We start from the raw sequence: 24,006 nt of genomic DNA, 5'->3' as shown, positions 1-24,006 counted from the left end.
GTTAGTCTTAAAGGTGCTACTGGACTCTTTTCTATTTTTGCTACTACAAACTAACACAGCTAACTTCTCTGGATCTACTTTACCCCCAGGAAACTGGGTACTCATTTTACTGACCTCGGAAGGATGGAAGGCTGAGTCAACCCTGAGCCAGCTACCTGAACCCAGCTTCTGCCAGGATCAAACTCAGTTGATGAGCAGAGCTTGGGCTGCAGTACTGCAGCTTACCACTCTGCGCCACGAGGCTCTTTGGTTGTAATGTTTTTATTTCATCTGCTTCTTTTAAAAACAGATATTCTATCTTAGAAATCCATCCCCATCCTCCACCCCTGTCTAAACAAGTCCTCATTGTGGTCTACACCAAAATTCACTCTCTCAATAAGGCCTCAAATGCAAATAAAACCACATAAAACAAAATCAATGTGTAACACACCTGCAATCCAACACCTCTGCCTGACTAAGCAAGGTGTTCAATCAGCTTCCTGAACTTGGGGAGTCTCCTTGAGTAGCCTATTCCACAAAGAGGGTGCCACCACTGAGGAGGCTCTGCTTAAGGAAAAGTGTTCCCTTCCTTAAAATTACTACTTTTCAAGGGGAGAGTGCTATACACGTGATTCTTGCCAAATCAGCCACATGTGCAAATATGTCCAGCCAACATTTTGCAGTGGAATCAAACCCAACTCCACCCCGCCACAAAAAATGCAACCCACAAAGCCTGAAAAAGGTGGTAAGAATAATGGCAGGGCAGCTGTGCCCCCCTCGTTTACCTACACGCTCTCTATGTCGATGAGGTTGCTGTGGCACTGATTCCCTTCTCGGCCCAGAAGTTCTTTCAGCTCCTTGATCTGGTCTGCCAGTTCTGGGTTCAAATCGAATTCTGCTGGAAATGCCGAGATCCAGTATCTGCCAGGACCAAGGAAGATGGCCAAAAAGGAGAGAGAAAGTCTCACTCAGATTTGGTTTTGTTAAACTGGAAGTCTTCCCGGCAGAAGACCCCAAAGCTTCAATGGAAACCCCAAAGTGCTCGGGAGACACTAGGACAGTGTCATTCCGCAAAGCACTGCTTCCAGGCTACCTTCCTTCCCCTCCCAGGATCACTTTCCAAATGAAGAAATACATACATACATACATACATACATACATATACATACATATATATATATATATATGTATGTGTGTATGTATGTATGTATTTATTTATTTATTTATTTGCTGGGCATTAGACAAGTAGCACAAAATCCTGTCCTCGGTCTAAGAATTTTCAGGCATCAGTTTGGGTTAGTAAGTCACAACCGATCACAGTGCATTCTATTGATATTCACATTTCAAGGCAAAACTCTGGCCCTGAAAGCCGGCTGTGGGTTTCTACTGGCGCACTGAGTTCAAGTTCAGCCCTCCCCACCTCCCACTCTGCCCCAGGACCTACCTGACCAGATGGCAAGTTTTAACCTGCAGGGAATTGTTTTCTGGTCCACATGATTCTTGGTAAGTTCAGGGCAGAGCTAAGGAGATACCATGTCTGTCTTGGAAAGAGTTTTAAACTGGAGAATATCAGGTAAGCCAATGAAGTTAGAGACTTTTGTGGCACAGCCACATCCCAGGCTACACCACACCATAGATAAGATTATGTTCTTTTTTATTTATACATATTTATTTACACATCTCACTTTTCTTCCCAGTGGAGACCCAAAATATGTTATCTCATCATTGTTCCCGTCTCCATCCTATCCTCACAACAAGCCTGTGAGGGACAATACGCTGAAAGAGTGTGACTGGTCCAAGATCATCCGGTGAGCTTGCATGGCTCAGCCAGCGCTATATCAAAATTAGGCTGAAGTTTCCATTGAGTACATGGATTAAAAGGGGTTTTTTTTCCCTTCCGTCAGCAACAAGCTCCCATTTGTTCCCAAGAACAGCCAGCCAATTCTTTTTATAAACCCAAAGAAAGCATGAAAATTAAAATGGAAACTTGCAGATGCAGTTGGAGGATCCGAGAAGGGTCAAGATTTGGAGGAGCTATCCCCCTTGCTGGCTCCACAAAAAATGGAAAGGTTGAAGAAACAATGGGACAGGGCAGTTCTGGAAAGACGACTGAGCCAAGCTACAAGTGATGCCTGACACAGGTTGGACACTTGTCAGCTTCCCTCAAGTTTTGATGGGAAATGTAGGCATCCTGGTCTTGCAGCTGTAATAGAGAGCCAAGCTGTAAAACCAGGATGCCTACATTTACCATCAAAACTTGAGGGAAGCTGACAAGTGTCCAACCTGTGTAAGACGTCACTTGTAGCTTGGCTCTCTGAATAATCCACTCTGTCACCTCACTGGTGTGGACTGCATGAACAAATGCTTCTTTCCCTGTGTCTGCAGAGGCTGAAAGGAAGCTGCCCCAATCACCCTCCACAGAGACAAACCTCCAAGGAATAACAAGACTTTGGAGAGCAGACATTTTGGTGTTGGTGTTTGGGGCTGTTTCCTGTTAAAAGAGGGACATCATCAAAGGAAACAAAGCAGACAGCTCACGAACAATTTGCAGGAGGAAATGGAGATACTGCAGGAGGAAACGGGCAAGGAAAAGGAATGATCCTAAAGCCAGAGAGTTATGCGGGGCGGGGCCGGGGGAGACTGAAAAAAGGATATATCTGCAGCAGCTTGGCAGCCAGCTCTGAGGAGGGGATGTACCACGGATGCATCATGAGAAACATGCGGACCAATTGCGGGTCTCGAACTTTGCCCTCATCATCTGCAAGAAAACACAGAAGAGGTCAGTAGGAACCCTTTACGGATCTTCTGCCCCCTGCCCCTTGGAACTACCCCACCTTGCCCCCTCCAACACAGGCAGCTGTTCAGTTATTTAATATACTTGCATCCCTCCCTGTCCATCAAAATGTTCTTGGACCATTCATGTTAAACTGAAGGGAACTGAGGAGCAGCCCTCCCGTTGAGCTCTGACCCTTTGATCATACCAGAAGCGTCGCAGCAAAACCAAACAGGATTCTCCAGGCACCCTTAAAAGACTAACAAGTTTTTATTCCTGCATAAGCTTTCGTGGATAATGCATGCAGCTCAAGACCTTTTGAAGGAGGAAGAAAGAACCTCCCTGCCCCTGCAAGGCCTCGCCTGAGGGCCAATTCACAGCGGCTTAGGAGGACTTCCCTTGTGCATTGCTGCACCCCCTCCTCCTTCTCTGCCTGGTGCTCCTCACAGCACAGGCAGGCACACGTGCAAAACGCTGCATCTGTTTTTAGCAATACGTTCCATTCGCAGCACCAGCCCTTTCTGACCCTCGGGTGCAATTCCCTTGAGAGGCCTGTGGAAGCTTTTCTCCGAAAAACTGACATGCCAGCCACCTCCCACTCTGAGCAAGGAGCAACAAGCAAGCCAAAGACCGACTGCAAGAGCAGCTTTCCCTTTCCTTCCTTCCCTTTCCTTTTCACTGTAGAAGCTTCTGAGAGTCAAAGCCCCCTTTCATCACATACCTGACCGAGGGAGCTTTGACTCTCGAAAACTTCTACCCTTGACAAACTTTTGGGTCTTCAAGGTGCTACTGGACTCAAATCCTACAAACCAAGCTGTAAGGACGCTGATTTCATCTAGCCCAAAGGCAGCTCTGTGCCTTAGCATGGACTTATCTATATCCAGACCGGGTTGGGTGGATGCAGCAGGCTGATACAATGTGGGAGAGCCAGCCAGGCAGGAATCCGTGCCACGGCTAGGCCCAAAGGGGCAGCCCTGTTTTTCCCGTCCAGGAATGCCAGAACTCACAATGCTTATGTAGCCTTGAGGCATCCAATATGGAAGCTCCCTCCCAGTATTCCACTCCAAGGAGCAAACCTGCCCCTCTCTCCTCTACTCACCAAAGGCCTCAATGCAGCCATGTAGAAGTTCGTCGACCGTGCACCCCTTTTCCAGGTCCAGAGTCTCAGACATTTCAGCCTCCTGGCCCTGCCACCCGAGCCGGGCACAGCACTGTCACCAGTGTTGGTGGGCAGGTATCTCAGTGTGTATCCTAACAAGAACAGGAGAGGAAAGTTAGTGCAACTATTTCTAGCGTTGGGCATGGGGGAGGGCTGCAGCTTTAGATGGAGATAGACACATCCTGATCGGGAGGATAAATCCCAAGTTAGCAAGCAAACAACTGAAAGTATCGGCAACACAAAACAACCAGAGCACAGCAGGAGCACTGAACACAGCACACAACCAGATTGCTCCATCTGTTCTCACAGCCAATGCAGAAATCAACCCTGGTTGGGGATACCATCACAAGCATTTACACAAGGAACGCTGTAGTGGTGGTTCCCAGTCCTCCCCATCAGGGGAGGAACAGCAGGGAGAGCCATCATGGTGCAGTGGCTACAGTGTCAGGCTATGATCTGAGTGACCCAGGTTCGAATCCCTGCTCTGCTATGACAGTTCATTGGGTGACCTAAGTGGGCCAGTCACACACTCTTAGCCTCACCTCCCTCACAAGGTTGTGAGGATAAAATGGAGGAGAGATGCAAAATATTGTAAGCCACTTGTGTCCCTAGTGGAGAGAAAAGCAGGGTATAAATATCTCAATAAACAAACAGTGGAGGGTCATATGCTCAGCATGCGGATTCTTTGCTAGAGTCTGCCCGTCCTCAGTAGAGGGATAAAACAGCATCCCATGCCACTCAGCACTCCCTCTTCTACCCTGGCACCAAACTGCAATCACAAAACGGGCAGCTACTTTGCACATTACCCGGCAGCAAAGACACTTGGCCCATTGCAAATACACATCACAGGGACGGAGCTGCAGTCAAGCAGGTCACTCCACATGACCCTCACTTTTGAAACACCCATTCCTTGCATGCACAAGTGAGGCATTTAGGTGTCAAAGGTCAGATGTGAAGATATCCCTGAGCTCTTCCTACCACTTTACAGCCACCCCACAAGAGCAGCAAGTAAGTCATCGTTAATGCCACTTGTGAAAATTCCCTTCTTTTTTCCAGAGCAAGGGAATGAATATAATGCTATAATATGTTTGTTGACACACGCCGTAGATTAGCATTACAAAAATCCTTCAAAACTTGTGTCGTAACGGGGCAGCCCTGCTGATTAAAGAATTTTAGCTGCTTTTACAAAGTTAAAAAGATGGTGATTAATACATTTAAATGTATTTGTGTGCTACAAAACACAGCTACAGATGCCATCTCTGAGATACTGAGGATGCCTCACAGTCCAGATTTTAAAAAGCTGATACCAATCGCCAGAGGAAAAGATTCTTCTGAATATTCTTGTCACGAGAGGCAGGCATGCCTCTGAAGGGGTCCAGCGCCACTTCTTGACTGCCCCCAGCCAGAGCAGTGGGAGAAGAAGCATCAACCGAACATCGTTCCAGTGTACCCGGATCAAGTCCTGACTGCAAAACCCCTCCCTGAGATCTTTTTTTATTTTCACTGAAAATTTTTTATTGCTTTTTCATTACTGTAATTATCCTTTACAGGCAATCTCAGCAGGAAATTTACAGACCAATCATAAGCAGGTCTACTCAGTATCCTGCTCAAGTCAGTTCCATAAGGTTTACTTCTAGGAAAGTGTTTTTAGGATGGCACCGTTAAGCTACTTTCACCCCCTGCACTGCCCCACTGCTTAGCACATCATCGGTTTGTGTACTGCTGATTATATATTGCAACCCCGGGGTCACAATGTTCCGGGCGACTGAAACCCCGCCCTGCTGGTTTCTGCAGGTTCCCCATTTTAAGGGCTGCTTGGCCTCAGTTCATTTCTATCTTTTCAAACAGTGAAATCTCTTTGCTCTGCAAGCATCTTCCTTCTTCTATATGCCCCCTGTCATTCGCAACGTACTCTGCAGTCTCTATGAAGTTCAACCTCACGAAAGCCGTATCGTTTCGGTGTGGCAATAAAGAGGTGGGGGTGAAGTCAGTGCGGGGGAGGGAGAATTAGATTTGGTGGACTTTTGACCACCACCACCCCGGTTCCAATTTTGATGTGAGACCAAAGGAGAAATCCAGCCTGGCCCCTGTACTCGGTTATCCTAATGATGTCAGAGTCATGCTGGGGGAACCAGATTGGAAGGGTTTGCAAAACCATAACAGTTACGAGATGATTTTAACATCGACTTGGCTCTCCGCCCAAGCCAAGCTGCTTTTTACTCAGCAGATTGTGAGACTGGCCTCTTGATCTCACACGCACACAGACAACACAACCTTGCAAGATCAGACCAAAGAGCTACCTAATCTAACATCCTGTTTTGTTAAGCAGCTGCCCAGATGCTCACAACCAAAGACAATACTCCCCTGTTTCTTGCGTTCATAATAACATCAGGACTAGCTGCTCTAGGGGTCGGCATCATTTCTGAAAAGCGACTTCCTGGAAAGAAACATTATTTGAGGATGGAGACAATTGCAGAAGGGGATTCTGAAGAAGCTTCATATGGAGAGAGGTCTTCCATCCCTGGCAGCTGCACCAGGACATCTAAGCCTCTCTTTTAGGAAGGAGCTACACCAGTTGAGGGGGGACATGAAGATGTTACAAGGGATTTGCACAGCCCTTCCTCCAACCTCCCCCTTAAGAATTCGTCAAACACTATTGCATAAACATTGCATGGATTTCCTGGCTGTGACCTTCTTACACATGGTTTTCCATTTGACCAGGACTAATTTGGGATTCAGTTATCACTGGAGGATTCAGAGGTGTCTCAGGGTTCTGGGAGAATTAGCCTGGATAGTTCCAGAACACAAGTCACTGTTTTGGTCCTCCTGGGTACAGACAGTTGGCTAGACGGCCCTTTCAATTGAATCCAGTAGCACCTTGAAGACTACTGGATTCAGTAGTCTTAAAGGTGCTACTCAACTCTTTACTATTTTGCAATTACAGACTAATACGGCTAACTCCGCTGGATCTCTGACCTTTCAATTGAGCTTCTCTTCATCTCAATCCTGGGGACACAGGGCTACGTACAGGGTACAGAAAGATAGAACTGCAATACTGAGGTTAACAAGACAGAAGCTACTGTTGGATGGGGGTGTTTTGAGGGAGAGAGAACTGAGAAGATGCCCAGTTCACAGATGCTGGGTACAAACAAGAAGGTATAAAGAGTATCAATATCTTGCTTGTGAAGTCCCAAAGACTGCCTGTTGCTAGAGACAGATCAATGAGCTAGACGGACTTCTGGTCTCACCAAACAAGGTTCTTGTTCTTAGGTTAGAGCTCAGCCCTGGAAGCACTTTTCTACTCAGGTCTGAAACATGACAACTGATACATACGAAGTGTGTTTCCATTTACCAACCAGTTCACACAATCCAGGATTAAGCGGCAGGAGCTTGCAGGTAAGAAAATGGCTTCCAAGCAGACTTGAGCCTTATTCACGAGTTACAGAGAACACCTGTCTAATCCATGTACAGTGTACACTTGATTTTTTTAAAAAATACGTGCATTTAGTGATTCACATTTTACAACATATATACCGCTGAACGTTCATACAACCCCCCCATTTATCCAGGTACTGGTCCCTGCAAAGTGAACAGGTATTGGCTCTTCCTTACAAAGAGAATGTAGAAACTTGTAAATTCAGAATGTATGTGCGTTCCCTGTAATATATGAACAAGGCTTTGGAGTCACACATTCTCACTTTAGACTGAAAGCATTGGCCACTTGAAAAGCATGGTACAAAGCCTTTCTTCAGCTCGGGTAGCAGTCCCAACTCAGTTCCAGAACTTTACCCACAGATAAAAATCTCCAGCTCTTGACAGCAAAGAAAGGGGCCCAGAAATCTTGGCTCCAAGTAGGCACAGGCTCTTTTTTGGACACAAGAATCCAAGCCAAGCCATTTCTGTCCCCTTGAGGATGCTAGGCCAGGGTTCCCTCTCCTCTATTCAGTAGGAACAAGTGGGGGGGGGGCACTGGCAGCGTTGGAGAGGGAGCAGCTTATTCCCAGCTGCTTTTCCTTATCTGCACTGAACTTAAAAGCCTTTTTCTGCAAATAGGGACAACAAGGCAAAACGACTTGCTTCGCCCTTGGGGAAAGACGGTGCAAAGTCACAGCCACCCCCCACCCGCCCCAGCTACGGGGATCAGAGTTTTTAGCACATCCATCCACTCTCATCATCCCAAGCGAGGGAAAGAGTCATGGAATGTTTGGAAGGCAGGACGGGGCCTGGGGCCTTTGCCAGGGGATGACTCAGGCCTGGCGGCTGATTTTAGACAAGTTCCTCAGCCTGGGAACTCCAGCTGGCCTCTTGAAGCTGACCACGGAAACAGAGAGACTCCCGGGCCCAAACAGTGGCCTCCTTAAGGGCTGAAGAGTCTGCGGCCCACAGCTGCCCAGAGAAAACAGCTCAAGTGGTAGGCCGTGAAGCTTGTCAGCGGCCAGAGCCACAGCAGGGCCCTGGTCTCAGGGGACACTCAAACCCATTCCTGTTCATATGACCCAGAATACACAAAGGCAAGGCCTTTTAAACCCAATCGCGTGTTCAGATCATACCATTTCCAAATATAGAATTTCTTAAAATTTAATAAAGTATCTTTCTTTCTCCTATGATACACCTTCCAGATGGAGTTGCCAACTCTGGGTTGGGAAACTCCTGGAGATGTGGAGGTCAAGTCTGGGATTGTGGGGTTTGGAGAGCGAAGGGCACTCGCTGGGTATAATGTCATACAGTCCAACCTCCAAAACAGCCATTTTCCCCTGGGCAACTGGTCTCTATAGCCTGGAGATCAGTGGTAATTCCAGGAGATCTCTAGGCCCCACCTGGAGGTTGGCAACCTTACTTTCCAGACCCTGGCGCTAGATGAGATGTGTTTCCTCCCTAGCCACGTTTCACTTGAACCAGATGTTTCATGCCCAGCTTGTAAAATGTATAGAAAGGCAAAAAAAAGACTTTCTAAGCATGTGCAGAGCTCCTTGCGGCTACTGAGAAGTAAACACAAAACTGGCACCTGAGAATAAAGAGAAGGGCTTGGGAAGGTCAGGGACGTGGGTTGCAGCCTGGTGCCCTTTTAAAAAAAACTCCCAGGACTTGCCGCCCTTGTATGTATCTGACGAGGAGATGCATCTGACGAAGAGAGCTGTGATTCTCGAAAGCTTATGCTACAGTAAAGTTGGTTAGTCGTAAAGGTGCTACTGGACTCTTTTCTATTTTGCTACTACAGACTAACACGGCTAACTCCTCTTGATCTGCTTGTATATAAGATTTTCACATCCTCAAACAAGCATAACCAACATAAAAATTAGTTACATTTTTAAGGGTGAGGGGTTTGGGGCAAAGAATCTACAGGGATATCCCGTACCCACCCACCCCTCCCACATACACATTGTTTCTCAGGGCTAGTTCAGGACATTTGGCTGTCCACAACCGTTGCCACACCTCCTGGATCACACACTGCTCCACTGCAACCACTCAGGCAGGCTTACACACTCAGGCCATTTGCTCACACCTCAGTTTCTTCAGATGTGGTTGAATCCTTCTTGGTTAACTATTGGTGACCTCATCCATGAGTGAGGCTTATGGTCACACAAACACCACCCCCATGAACAGCAGTGCAGGCTACCTGTTCAGCACACACTGAAGGCAGGGCAATCCAGTGGAACCTTCAGACTGTGTACACAGGTAGGGTCCCGGATTCTACCAGGTATCCTGTGTGACAGTCAGACACAAGTCCTCCGTTCCAGTGCAGATGGCATGCAATTCATTTTGCAACTGTGGTGCTTGTGGCTTCAGTCTTTCCCCACTCTGGGCCATTTTTTTGATCTGAAATTATATACTTATGGGTTTTCCCAATGAGCAAAACAACACACACACGCCCATTTCAGGACCATTTCAGGTTGGGAAAGTAGCTCACGAGGGAGGTCTAGAGCCCCCTTCTCCCCGAGTACCACAGCTGCTGTCTGAATTTGGCACCTCACTCATGGGAGCTGAGAACCTGCAACTCATAGTCTTACTATTACACAGCATGCAAGGTGGAATCCAGGACTCCGTTTGGGTACTCCATGATAATTAGAGACCACAAAGACCTTTATTTAAGTGCCCTTCTTTCCATTTGTGCATAAGAGTCCCTTAGTAGCCTTGGGCAAGTGGCTTACAGCATCACTGTCCCCTCCTCTGATATTATCTTCACAACACCCCTATGAGGTAGGTTAGGCTGAGAGAGAGAGACTGGCCCAAGGTCACTCAGCAAAGTTTCAAAGCAGAGCTGGAATTCGATCGATATTCTAACACAGCACTGGCCATCTGAAGAAGCAATGGTAGCAATGATCATAAATAAGGGATGATTCTGCACACACTTATCTGGCATACAGAGAGCCAAGATTGTGCAGTGCGTTGATCTTAAGATTGTGCTGACCCAGATTCAAATCCCCACTCAGCCATAAGACTCACAGGGGGCCATGAAAGTTTAAGGTGGTGGAGGGCAGAAGCCGCGTATGCTGCCCTGAGCTCCCAAGAGAGTTAATGTCATACCCAAAACTGCTGAAGCAGCTGCCGTGCCCACACCAGCAATTCTTCCTAGCACAGCGCACGGAATCCCATATGTAGTGAGGAATGTCTTTTGTGTCGTAGAACGCAATTATTATTAATCTTTTCAGACAGCCTTTTGTGCTCGGAAACGGTGGGTTGGCGTTTCGTGGTAGAGTTATTTTTAGGTAAGTTTTTTTTGTTCCCCGCTGTTTTGGATCAAAACCTCAGCAGCAACGTGAAAGGAAACAACATTCAGGGATGGGCAGTTTCAGCAGGAGAGGGCATGGAGACCTCCCCTCCTCCTAGGTGCCACTTCTTGGTTCTTATACAGCCAGTCTGCAGACTGGGGTGGGTTTTCTTTTCTTTCTTTCTTTCTTCTTTTGGTTCCTGCCTCCCCAAGGCCTTGTTGCAAAATATCAGTCAAACTACCAGTTGCAAAATGTAATTTCCCAACATCTACCCCCCCCCACACACGCACACATACACACACAACACTTCCGCAAGATAAATATATTGACAACAGATTGTCCGTGGCACAAACATTTATCAACACACGCAGCTGCGGAACACACAAAAAGGCAAAGGAGTAAGCATTCTATGGATGTGCAGCAGGAAGACACACACGCACACATACACGGTCTCAAAAGAAAGCCTGCACATTCCAAAAGCAAAACCTTACTACCAAAATGAACCCAAAGCCCTCTCTCTCTGCATGCCGCCCCAACCTGTGCCTGACCTTACATGTGGGACACACACACAAAAAATCATACAACCCCATTCCTTCATGCACATACAAGATGCAGTCGTTTCACATGTGGTATGCTCCACGCTGCAATGCTCAGCCCTTTTACGCACAGCGGACACCCTCCACAGCAGCATCCCTGGGGAGAAGGCACACAAGCGCAGACTGAACACTGACCCCTGGCAACTGCATCACCACACATCCCTCTTTGTACACCAGCAAAGCACTGCCAAAGATTGACAACACCTTCTTTATCAGCACGATGAGCGCTACAGCAAGAAGACCAAATCACCAGATTAGCTAATTTACACCCCCCAACACATACACAGTCGTGTGTCAAGATGCACACCTGTTTGCCCAGATGTTTGTTTTGCCCTTCCCCAGCCCCAAAGATGAGTGCAGCAGCCAGGCAACAGACACAAGCCATATGACACAGCGGGAGCATAAAGCTACACTTTAGCACCACAGACTATCCCACTCTGCACAGTGATTCAGTGTGGAAGAAGGCGGCTGGCTTGCATTGAGCTACCTGACCCCTCCCTTGGCTCCCCTCTCAGTTTGGAGCGTGTGGGCACGGAGAGGGGCCCCCTTCATTCCATTCTCGTGGGGTGCCAGCAACATCTTTCTAAAGAGGGCATTCAAGGCCACCTGGAAGTCACACCTTCAATGCCCGGCAAACCTTTTGTCCCACTCCAAATGGGTGCGGGTGGCAGGTGCCTGCGCGCTCAGGGGCACTCTCTGCCTCACTGCTTGGGCAGCCCCTCCCCAATCTTAGAGGGGTTGCTTTGACGGCAAGGGCAGCTATAGGGGGCTTTCTCCTGGCCTCCCCGTAGCTCCCCTACCAGTTCCAAGCGCAGCACCAGGGCTGTGCCTCCACTGGGGGTGGGGGGGGGGCTGTTCGACAAGAGAGACGTCCCAGGCTTGCCGGGCCCCCGAGCGGCGGGAAGGGACCCCGCGCGCTAATCGGCGCTCTGCACACGCCCCGAGTGCTCTCTCCTGCCTCGCCGCTTTCCCAAGACGCGGCACTGCAAACAAGTCCCGGAGATGGGCTCTGGCAAGATGCATCCCCCTCCCCGCGCCCGAGGCGTGGACCCGGGCAGGACGCTGGTACCTTGCGGGGGTCCAGATCCACGCCCCGTCCACCGTGACCGTAGTACCCGCTCACCGAGGCTGCTCTCCCTGCGCGCTTCGACGGCCGCTCCGCCCGGCTTTGGCTGTGCCTCGGCGTGCGCAACGCAGCCTCGTCTCCCCACCGGAGGGAGGGAAGGAGGGAAGGACCGGGCGGGGAGGAGAGGCAGCCTCCCTCCGCGCTACTTAGCGCCGCGTCCCTTCTGGGCGCCCCCCGCAGCGGCTCCCGCGTCCGTCGCCCAGACCGAGCCGCACTCCGGGCGAGCGCACTGCGGAAGGCGTAACCCCTTCGCTGGCAGAGGGAGGAGGGGGCGCGGGCAAGAAGCGCCGCGCGGAGACCGGCGAACCCTGCCCCGCCCCTCCCCTCTCCTCCCCTCCGGGCCTTAGCCCCGGAATGTGTTTTCGGGGATACGCAGGGCCGGATCTCGGGAGGCAATCGCGCAACTGTGCCTCTGAGCCTAAACAGAGCACCCCGAGGAACCATCTTTTGAGATCTGAGTGAGTAAACGTTGCACTCGATCATCCCCCCCACCCGCAAAAAAAAAAAAAAAACCCTGAGCAAATCACACAGTATCTTGGCAAAAAGTACAAATAAACCATGGAAAGTGTTAACAGAGCATGTGCAGAGTGCCACTGAGCACTCTTGCCGCTGCGCATTTCTGGGAAGGGGAAAAGGTGCACACATGGCTTATTACTTTTATTATTCTTTTCACTATAAAGTGTAGAACGGCATTAAAGCATTTTCTGCTGCTCTTCCTGCCTTGAGAGCAGCATGCAGATGAATTTCACGTGTCAAAACATGGAACAATTACCTTAATGAACCAGATTCGGGTCCAGTGGCACCAACTAGAGACCAACTAAAGACCAACTAGGTTTCCAAGGTGTGAGCGTTGGAGAAGCAGAGCTCCTTCAGATCTTAATGAACCAAATGTTAATGAGTAGGGATCTCTCAAGGAACACTGGATGGTGATAAAGAGCTTGCTTGCCTGGCCCTTGCAAGATGATTTATTTCTACTTCATTTATTCCTTGCCTTTCTCCCCAGCGGGGACCCAAAGCTGCTTCCTGCGTTCCTTCCTCCATTTTATCCTCTCAGCAACACCCTGTGTGAGGATGTGTGACTGGCCAAAGATCATTGGACAAACTTCCGTGGCAGAGCAAGATTTGAACCTGGGACTTGCAGATTCCAGGTCTGACAATCAAACCGCTACACCACGCTAGCTCTCAGTTTCAGGGGGAAGATGGATGGATCTGATCAAGGAGGGTCAACCCACAAGGAGATTCTTATGCGCAAGTCTGTTAAAATGCACAAGAGCATGTCATGTAACCTGTATTAATTAGTGCCATCTTGGGCGTCGGAATATCTCTGGCTGCTGCCCTGGCATACCTTCCCTAACAAGATTGCTGGGAAAGTGTGAGGGGTGAAAAGAATTCAGGCTTTTGCAGATGGAGAACGAGGGGAAAGATGCAGATTTGTTGCCGGGAAGGTGTGATGGGAGGAGATGGTCGCCAGAGCATTGACGCAGCCGCTGGAGGTGCCCACGGTGGGCACATCCAGACAGCAAAGAGCAGATGTGGAACACAAATGTGCAGGGGGGAGGTCCAAAGACAGCCTCACAATTTGGCGCTGCAGCATCCCCTGGTTGCTATAGCAACCGGTGCTGCAGGGCTCTGATCGGAAAAGATTGGAAGACCTGGCCGGGCAGTAACTCAAGCCCCCCCTCCCCCTCCCAATCTTCCATGAACCAGGTGAAGTGTGCATGAGATGCCAAACTCAGAACCACCACAGAGTTTCATTTTGCAAAAAGACGTTAGGATTGAGCCTACCCAGACGGCCTTCTAATTCCAGCTGCATCTGGAAGCCAACTCTGGTTACCTAGTAAAAGAATGAAAGGCTCTTCACATGGTTTCAGGGGCAGCCCTTCATTATGACAAAATGGAATCTCTGAGAAGTGCGTTCTGATTTCCTGGAACATTGTTCTCTCCCCCCCCCCCCCACCACCACTCCGATTCTGACTGGTTCAAGGCCTGGTTTGGATCAGGGCTTCCCAGGGCCTGGCTCTGGCATGTTTAAAGTGTCAATAGAGTGCCTCTGAGCACATATAGAGTGTTTCTTCCCACACCACAGATCTCTTGGATTAGACAGAAGGGGTCTCTTGATAGGTATTTAATTGGAGAAATGAACACTCACTTGCAATTCCAAACTGTGGCTGGAGCCAGTTGCACATATGTGCAGACCCTGTGTGGAAATCTGGCAGAATGGGGACTCTGGTGCCAAGGTCAGCAGCACGTTTTCAGGATAATAATATAAGTTCAGGACAACTTAACGCCCACTCAGAGTGGTTTACAAAGGGTGTTGTTGTTATCCTCACAACAATCACCCTGTGAGGTGGATGGGGCTGAGAGAGAGCTTTGAGAGAGCTGTGACTGACCCAAGGTCAGCCAGCTGGCTTCAGGCGGAGGAGTGGGGAATCAGACCCGGCTCTCCAGATTAGAGTCCTGCCACTCTTAACCACTACACCCAACTGCACCAAGGTGGTGCAGCTTCTCCATTCACCTCACCAGAACTAAGCGCAAGAAAAGTTCACTGGTGCTAGCTTGGAGAGGAATTGAGTTCACCACCATGGATACCAAAGAGACATGCAGCCCCAAGAACAAAGCTTAGCTGCATGGAAGCTGCACTCTCTGGCCTGGAAGCCATTCCTAAGTGCCTGAAGTGCTCCGCACATACAAAGAGACCCTCTCCTAGCAAATGTGAAAGATATCAGCCATATAAAAGGCATTGGAGGTACTGCACCCTTACTCAAGAAGCCACCCCGGGTGAACATCTTCCATTTCCATTATGCTAAGACTCGCCTGATCTTGTCAGATGTCAGAAGCTAAGCAGGGCCAGCATTGGTTAGTAATTGGATGGGAGACCTCCAAGGAAGACGAGGGCTGCAGAGGCAGGCAATGGCAAACCACCTCTATTAGTCTCTTGCCATGAAAACCCTGCTAGGGGTTGCCCTAAGGCCACTGTGACTTGAGGGCACTCTTCACACACAAGCCACTTTGGAAGGAATAAGGCACTTCAAAGGCACTTGGAAAGGAATAAGGCACTTAGGACCATGTTGCAAGGCCTTCTTTGGGTCTGGAGTTATCCTTATAAAAGAATTTTGGGAATGGATTTGGTGCTTTGCAAACTGCCTTGATTGGAAGAAGAGTCAAAACCCTAAACTGGGGAGGGGGGCAGAAGCAAGCAACCCACATAGCTGTTTTAGGGCTTAATCCCAGAACCTGTTTCCAGTGATGAAGCTTAGCCCTGACATATGCTGCATAGCACTGTACATCACCATAAGGAATAACAAATGGCCTTGAGCACATCCAAAGTATCTTTGCTAGGGCTCTGTGTCAAGATAAGCAACTCCCACCCAACTAGACTCTGGGGAAAGAGCCTCAAGGGGATTGACAGGATCTGAATCTCGCACTAAGAACACCCAAGAAAATCTGTGCAACGTTTAGGGGTGTAACAGTCGGCTTCCAAGTCTCTTCTTCCCTTCCCTATCCCAGCGAAGGGTCTGACTCCCACTGGAGGGGCGGGGGGAAGAATGTCATTTTCCGGATTAAGTTCAGATTTCACACACCGCTCCAAAGTTTGCCTTTCACCAGTGTTGCCTTTCGCTGCCCTCTTTATAATCCCTGCATTCAAGGCCCACCTTTTCCAATTTGGGCCATCATGTCCAGAGAGGAGACAGCAACAAACGCTTTGCTGAAAGCCCCGAACGGAATGGACCGGACCAGAAGAAACCCTGTTTCCCTTGTCCAAGGCACTCCCACCCCCAATTTCTTGTCTGAGAAGGACAGAAAGAAGGCACTTGGCCACTGCCTCCTTTCAGCCGTGGCCAGGGCTGTGGCTGCAGCCCTCTCCAAACCACTTGTGTTTCACTTTTCTTAGTGAAACGTCAGCAGGGCCTTCCTTATCCCGAAGCAGGACAGCAGAGTCCACCCAACCTCTTTCCTCTCCGTCGTTCTAAAAAAAATTGATCGGAAGAGGCTTGAGCATTTGCCTGTCCCTTCAAGCCAATCCTGATGATACATTTGGCTAAGGCTACCCACAGTCAGCTCTTGCTCCCCCCTGGACTGGAGGAGGGGGGTCCTGACAAGCAGCTGCTCCTGAGAATGGAGTTGGCACAACCCCACAGCCTTTGGCTCGTTTTCTCCGCGTAGAGCAGAGATGGAGACTCTGATGCATTTCTGGAAGGAAGCCTCGTCTTTTTTCTGCTAGTGTTGTTCCTGAAGAGATTATGAACACACAAGAAGCGTCCGTCTACCAAGTCAGGCCCTTAGTTTATCAAAATAGGTATTGTCTTCTCTGACTGGCAGCAGCTATCCAGGGATTGACCCTGGGACCTTCTGTATGCAAGGCAGATGCTGTACCACTGAGTCACGGCGGAACAACTTCTGGAAACTTAGGGGGAGTACAACAACACACAATCCATTGTTCTTTCCTCTAGTTTGGAGAAGGACCTGCTGGTCGGAGATGCCGATTGGGAGATATTTCCAGTAGCCAGTCCAGATAATACTGTCCTGTTATTTTCTCTCCTGGCCTGAAATATCCTTGGACAAATTAAGGCTTCAGACAATGGTTTTCCCAGAGAGTTAAATGTGTGGTTTTAAAGTGTACACTATCCTTCCACCACCCCAACAAAACAGGTTGGGCAGGCTCTTCTGTAGTCTCAAAAACCTACAAGCCTGTTTGACAAGGAGATAGTAATGGGACCAGATTAATCAGTGTGTACTCCAAAGGAAAGGATGCCTCTCAGATCACTTTAAATACGTCTCCCAATCTCATTTGCCTTAGATGTGTGGGCTGTGCCTCTCCCCTGCATAGGGCAGCCTTGCGCCTGTTTCCAAACTTTGGTGTATTGCCCTTGGTGGGAATGTCTTGTGTGTAGCTCTGTGACGGAATCGCTCAGTGTGTGGCACTCCAGCTGCCCCACTGCGCGGCCAATTAATCACCATGAATCCTGCCAGCTGCAGATCCAATTACGGCAACCTGCCCCAAAGCATAAGTGCTGGAGGGGGTGCCAGGCCGCCCCCTCCATGCCCACTCCCCTCCTGCAGGGGGAAACGGAGGGGAGAGCAGTGATCAGAGAAACCCCCTACCAGCTGTAGCTTCAAAGCAGTGAGAAACAACCTCTCCCACGCCCTCCTGGGCTCTACTGATGCCAGTGCTTACGTCCCTGGACCGCTGTTTAATCACCGCACTTAGCTCTGAACTATTCTAGTGCCAGTTTGGTTAGGAGTGTTGACTAGGCGCGGGGAGATCCTGGTTCAACTGCATAAGGTGACCGTGCGCCATTCGCTCCCTAGCAGCCTAATCTACTGGACAAGGTTATTGCTAGGATAAAATGGAAGAGGAGAGAGCCGCTACGGCACTCCAGGCTACTTTGAGGAAGGGTAGGATAAAATGTGAAAGACAAGTAGCCATAGCAAGAATTAGAGTGCCTCTGAGAAGGTAGTTTTGAGTTTGGTGTGGGGGTCAGTTGGCTTGGGTGAGGCTTCAAAGGAGTTTGCCGTGTTAGTTTGCAGCAGTAAAACAGCTAGACCATCCAATTCCTATGTAGTATAAGCCTTCAATAACCACAGCTCTCCCCATCAGATGCATCTGACAAAGAGAACTGTGGTTCCTGAAAGCCCACGCCAGGCGCCACTGGGCTCTCCCAGACCCCGCCTCTGTAAAGGAAATCTGTTACCTGTGATAATGTGATAACCATTCATAGTCCCTATTCAGTCCCAGCTTGACAGAGTCAAATTTGCATATGAATTCCAATTCAGCAGCCTCCCGTTGGATTTTGTTTTTGAAAGGTTTCTGTTGAACTACAGCGACCTTTAAGTCTTTGATGGAATGTCCTGGTAGATTGAAGTGTTCTCCCACTGGTTTCTGGACGTTGCCATTTCTAATGTCAGATTTGTGTCCATTTATTCTTTTGCGTAGAGGTTGGCTGGTTTGTCCAATGTACAGAGCAGAAGGACATTGTTGGCACATGAGGGCATATATCAGATTGGAGGATGAGCAGCTGTAAGAGCCAGAGACAGTGTAGTTGATGCCATTGGGTCCTGTAATTGTATTCCCTGGGTAGATATAGGAGCAGAGCTGGCATCTGGGTCTGTTGCAGGGCTTGGTACCTGTGCTGGTGACTCTGCTGGCCGATTCATGATTGTGAGTGAGAAGTTGTTTAAGGTTGGGGGGCTGTCTGTAGGCAAGGAAAGGTCTTCCATCCAGGGCTTCTGAGAGAGAGGTATCATTTTCCAGGATGGTTTGTAGCTCACTGATGATACGTTGGATGGGTTTGAGCTGGGAGCTACAGGTGACAACCAGTGGTGTTCTGTTGTTAGTTCCTTTAGGTTTGTCCTGGAGCAGGCTGTTTCTGGGTACTAGTCTGGCCCTGTTGATTTGTGATGTTTACATTTACAAGCAAAGGAATGTTCTGGTTGCATCCTCCCTCTCCCCCCCTAACTGCATCTTCTCTCTCCTCCCCCCTCCTCTTCTATATTTGACCAGTTTCTGTACCATGCATCTGACGAAGAGAACTTGATTCTCGAAAGCTTATGCTACAATAAAATTGGTTAGTCTTAAAGGTGCTACTGGACTCTTTTTGATTCTGAGAAGGTAGAGAGCCAGAGGAGTTAGCTGCATTAGTCTGTAGTTGCAAGATAGTAAAGAGTCCAGTAGCACCTTTAAGACTAACCAACTTTATTGTAGTATGAGCTTTCGAGAACCACAGCTCTCTTCATCAGATGCATGACTCCTTACTATTCTGAGAACTTGTCGGTCTCTAAAGTGCCACTGGACCAAATCCTGATGTTCTACCGCAGACCCACATGGCTACCCACCTAAACTCTCTGAGAAAGTACAGTGTACCTTTCACACCTGAAGCTACCTTATACTGAGACCGTCAGTCCATCAAGATCAGTATTGTCTACTCAAACTGGTGGCAGCTCTCCAGGGTCACACTGAATAACCATCTGCCCTCCCATCCACCCACATCTAGGGTCAGGGAGTAAGGCCACACTGCTGGTTCAAACCCCAGCTCCTGCCTTTCAATACATTACTCACTGTTCACCACCATCCCTCGCCCCATCCCCGCGCTTGAATCAAAGAAGGTGCCTGCAAAAATGTCTTTGCAAGTTCGTTGTGCATTTGGAAGCACAGATGGGTGAACAGGGGCTGCCTTCCTAAATGATGCCCTGGTTTCTAGATTGTTCATTCCTACCAATTCTCTTCATATATGCAACACTTCTGTAAACTGCAGCATTATTTCCTGCCTCACAGCATCCTTGCAAGGTAGGCCCGTTCCTCTCAAAAACGAGAAGTTTAAAAAAAACCCAGTCAGTGTCAGCAGACCACGATCTGGGAGAGCCAGGTTCAAATCCCCACTCTGTCATGGGAGCTCACTGGATGACTTTGAGCCAGTCACGCACTCTCAGTCTAACCTACCACACAGGGTTGTTGTGAGGTTAAAATGGAGGTGAGGAGAACAATGCACACCACCCTTATCTCCTTTGGAGGAGGGAAGAAGGCTGATCACCTGATCTCCTTAGAGGAAGGGCCTGATAAAAATGCAATAAATAAATCAATAAATAAATTAGGATCACTGGGTCTCTCTAGCCCCTTGCCAGTGCTGCTTCATATAGCTTGACCGTATTGGGGGCCAGCAACCCCAGAAAGCTGCCAAAGTTATGTTTCTGCTGTTGCCATGGATACAGGCCACTTAGCCTGTGCTCAGCCCCCCTCCCCAAGCCCTTTGATGATCAAGACCGCAGCAGGTGTGGTACAGGAGGGACTATTTTTAGTGCTGACTGCCTGAGTGCGAAGGGGCAGCTGTTGGGGTGGGGAGGGTGGCACGTTCTCATCCCTGGAGGACCATGGCTGGCTGGTTGGCACAGAGCAACCGATGGGATTTGCTCAAGGTCACAAGGTGGGGGGGGGGGTCACAGGAGAAGCCACAGGAACATGTTTATTTCTTGCAGCCGAAACAAGAAAAGGAGAATCTTGCGACACCTTCATTGTGAAAGAAGCTTTTGGGAACTGGAGTCCAGAGAACTGAGGCTTGTGCGGGCTCAATTGACCACTTGCTGATGGCAGATGAATCCCCAAACAGCATTCCCGTTGCCTGGTGTCAACTCGGACAGTTCTTTCCCAGTTGAATTTCAATACACAGCAGAATGTGGAGGGATGGTAGACTGCAAACTGCAGAGGAGGAGTGCCATTTTAAGAAATTCCCTTGCATTTAATTTAAAAACTCCCTGCAGGTAGAAAAATAGCATGCCAAGGAGAAAGATTCTAGCCAAATCCTTTCCACGCTGAGCTAATTTGCTGTTTTCGGGGAGTTTTCAAAATAGGGGAACACATTGAGGGGAGCATGTGGTCCCCCTGCCCTAGTCTGAAGTGGTACATTCCATTCTACTACTCCCCTCCCCCCATTCTGCTGCATCTGTAGATTCAGCCTGAACAGAGTCAGCATCTTTCACACATTCAGCTGCAACATTTCTGGGTGATGAGGAAGCGGACAGAGCGCAGGGCTGCCCTCCAATGTTATGCATTAATTTAAATAAAAGGGTTGGGGATTCTGTTGCCAAATTTTAAAAAGCAAATTGGAAAGGAGAACTCAAATGGAAAATGCCAGAGGCACAGGGGCCAAGTGCAGCCCTCCTCATCTGCAGACTCCAGTCTCTCCCATTCACGCGAAACACAGAAAGGGCCGTAAGGGGTAGGGAGACTCCTGGCTTGGCTGGTTTCCTCAGTTCAAGAAGTGTCTAGAAGTCTGCACCCCACATCTGTATAGGGCTGTAGCATGTTTGGGGGTGTAATGTTGGCAGTTGAAGCTTCCACACACTGTCTTCAAGGGCTGTCCCACCACCAATGCATTTGAGTAGCTTATCTCCTCTCCTCCACAGCAGCTGCGGAAAGCCTTGATTTCAAGGACTCCCACAACATCTGCATACAGTATTTGCAAAAGGGACAGCGTGGAGCCAAAACTGAGGACTGTGTGGCACCTGCCCTGTTTTTTAGACTTCTGCTGGCTAGAGTGGAGTTCCTTGAGGATTCAAAGACCATAAATCTCTCTTTTGGCTTCAAAGGGTACTCAACAAAGATTTTTATGGGACCTGAAAAACTAAGGCTACAATCACACAAGAATTGTAAAAGGCAGGATACCAGGAACATAACTGGAAATCAACCTTCCTTCACAGACATCCATTCATTAAAGAACCCACAACCACATTTAAAACTGCCTGTTGTTCACACCTCAAAAACCCGATATCCATGCCTATTTTTTGTATATGTGCACCACCAGCAGAAGAGGAGCTGAAGTGCTTCCAGCGATATATAACAATCGTGACACTTTCATTATGGCACACACTTCTGTGAGCCAGAGCCCACTTCATCAAATGCATGAAGTGTTATCCTCTACTGGCAGATAAGCACATCTCTGTATCCACAGGAAAATGACAAAACTGAGGCTATCATACTTTGGTCACATCATGAGAAGACAGGATTCTCTGGAAAAGTCAGTAATGCTAGGAAAAGTGGAAGTAAGTAGGAAAAGAGAAAGACCTAAAATGAGATGGCTGGACTCAATAAAAGAAGCCACGTCCTCCAGTTTGCAGGATCTGAGCGACTCTGTTAATGATAGGATGTTTTGGAGGTCTTCATTCGTAGGGTTGCCATAGGTTGGAGGTGACTTGACACACATAACGCACATATCCACAGGGATGAAGAAAGAATTGTGAACAACCAAATGTGAGAATTGTAAAAAGCCCAAAAGGTACAGAAGGCTTGTGACTTTTCAATGTGTTGTAATTGGTGATAACACAATATTTCTAGTTTGTCTATGCAAATTTAACACCCATGGGAGGAGAAATAGCCCTTGGGCTCAATTTAAGGGAACAAAATCAAATTTGCAGGTAAACACTAGCTCAGCACCTTCACATTGCAGTCTTCCTCTGAAGTCTTTGAGTCAAAGTCTGGCTGATACTGAGGTCATCAGCATCGAAGCCTGGGAGACTGAAGTGGTTTCTGGTGACTGAAAACTGCCATTATTTTCTGGCAGATTTGGGCCCATTTGTTCTTTGGCTTAGACTTATTTGGCACACGTAGACAGCAGAAGGGCCTTGTTGGCAGATGGTGCTGTGATATCACTGAGGAGAAGCCCTCAATGGTGGGGCAGCTGCTTTTAGGCTCTGTAATATCACTGCCTTAGTGGATATGGACCCTTATTCTGTTCAGCCTGCCATCTAAGATCCCACTCGCAACTCACAAGTCCTGCTCTCCAGGCCCCTGCTGTCAGATATAAGGCAGGAATAAGGTTACCAGTCTCCTGGTGGCAGCGGGAGATCCTCTGCCCGACACCACTCAACTGGCCAGCGGGGAAGGTGTGGGAAGAGGCCGCCTAGATGCGCTCCCAGGGCAGTGTGGTGACATCACTTCCCAGGAGTGATGTTATCGCACCACCCTGAGACTGCTTCTGCACTTTGTAGTGGGCCAATTTGGGTCCTATTTGAGGCCCAAATTGGCACGCTGCAAAGCGCATGCACAAACCTGCATGATGATGTTGTCCAGAAGTGACAACAGGAAGTGATGTCATCGTGCAGTACCCACCCTTCCTCTGGGAAAGTTAGGGGACCTGGCAACCCTAGGCAGGAAGCAATTGGAGACAGAGCTTTTTCAGTAGTGGCACCTCATCTATTGAACCCCCTTTTCCTCAAGACTCATCTGGCAGCTACACTACTCTTTTTGGGGTGCCAAGTCCAAAGGTTTCTGTTTACCCAAGCTTTTCCTTAAAGGTTTGATCTCATGGTGCCATTTTTAACAGCGTGCATTTAACCTGAAAACTCTTAAATTCATTTTAAGCTATTCAGTGGTTTATTTTCATGCTCTGGCTGTTTTTTTAAGGTTGGGTTTTCATCAGGGCTATTTTTCTGGGAAAAGAGGTGGTAGAACTCTCTATTATCACATGTGTGCATGATGACATCACTTCTGGAAGTGACATCACTCCCGGAAGTGCCACTGCTTCCCGGAAACCAGCACAATGCATTACGGACGAGATAAATGTTAGTACGCTTGACACTATTATGAGACAGGGTTTTTTCCATTCTGTATCTTCTACAAAAGATGAAATCTTCCATTCCATTTCCCAAACATTTCATTTCTTTGGAATCATATTTTAAAATATGCAAGAAGGAGGGGGCCTCTACAAATCCAAAACCTGTCTCACAAATCTAAATTCTAACAGATTCCCTTTGGCAGTGTAGAAAAAAAAATTCCAAAATTCTTTCTCAAAATTCCACAGAGTCTGAAATTCCTAATCTAATGAATATTGAATTTTCAAATTTTCAGCGAGGGTTTTGCTTTACTGGAGCAGTTCAAAATTAGATACTCAAGTTTAGCTGCATTAGAGTTATACTTAGTTTAAATTGGCTTTTTTGTTGTTGTCTGCCAACTCTACCTTACCAATGGCTAAGCTGTTGTGACATTGTGAAATGCTAATAAATATTCCAATGTCCCACACAAACAATATTCATAAAAACTTCCTTAACACCCATATATCCACTGCAATTTCAGTGAGGTTAATTAGCTGAGGATGGGGAGAACCATTTGAGTTACAGCTATTAAGACACAAGAACACCTATATGCTGATGAATATATTGATGAAAGCCTTCTG

At 48.3% G+C, this 24,006-nt stretch overlaps 1 protein-coding gene across 2 annotated transcripts in view; it reads right to left on the bottom strand.

Annotated features, from left to right (window-relative positions):
• Positions 1-12,575, bottom strand: part of RASGRP2 (RAS guanyl releasing protein 2) — a 41,587-nt gene extending 29,012 nt beyond the window's left edge. The window contains exons 1-5 of one of the 2 annotated variants that reach the window (XM_054990652.1): positions 12,287-12,575; positions 3,852-4,003; positions 2,635-2,737; positions 1,424-1,486; positions 769-900 (exon numbers count right to left, since the gene is read on the bottom strand). In XM_054990652.1, coding sequence (XP_054846627.1) covers positions 769-900; positions 1,424-1,486; positions 2,635-2,737; positions 3,852-3,924 — 371 coding nt within the window. In that variant the 5' untranslated portion in view covers positions 3,925-4,003; positions 12,287-12,575. The remainder of the gene's footprint in view (positions 1-768; positions 901-1,423; positions 1,487-2,634; positions 2,738-3,851; positions 4,004-12,286) is intronic. The other variant, XM_054990658.1, reaches the window with a different exon arrangement.
• Between the last annotated feature and the right edge of the window lie 11,431 nt (positions 12,576-24,006).

This window comes from Eublepharis macularius, chromosome 1 (assembly GCF_028583425.1).
Source record: "Eublepharis macularius isolate TG4126 chromosome 1, MPM_Emac_v1.0, whole genome shotgun sequence".
NCBI classification, from domain to species: Eukaryota; Metazoa; Chordata; class Lepidosauria; order Squamata; family Eublepharidae; genus Eublepharis; species Eublepharis macularius.
The sequence above is the reverse complement of the archived record's forward strand: the minus strand, read 5'-3'. Positions and strand labels throughout refer to the sequence as shown.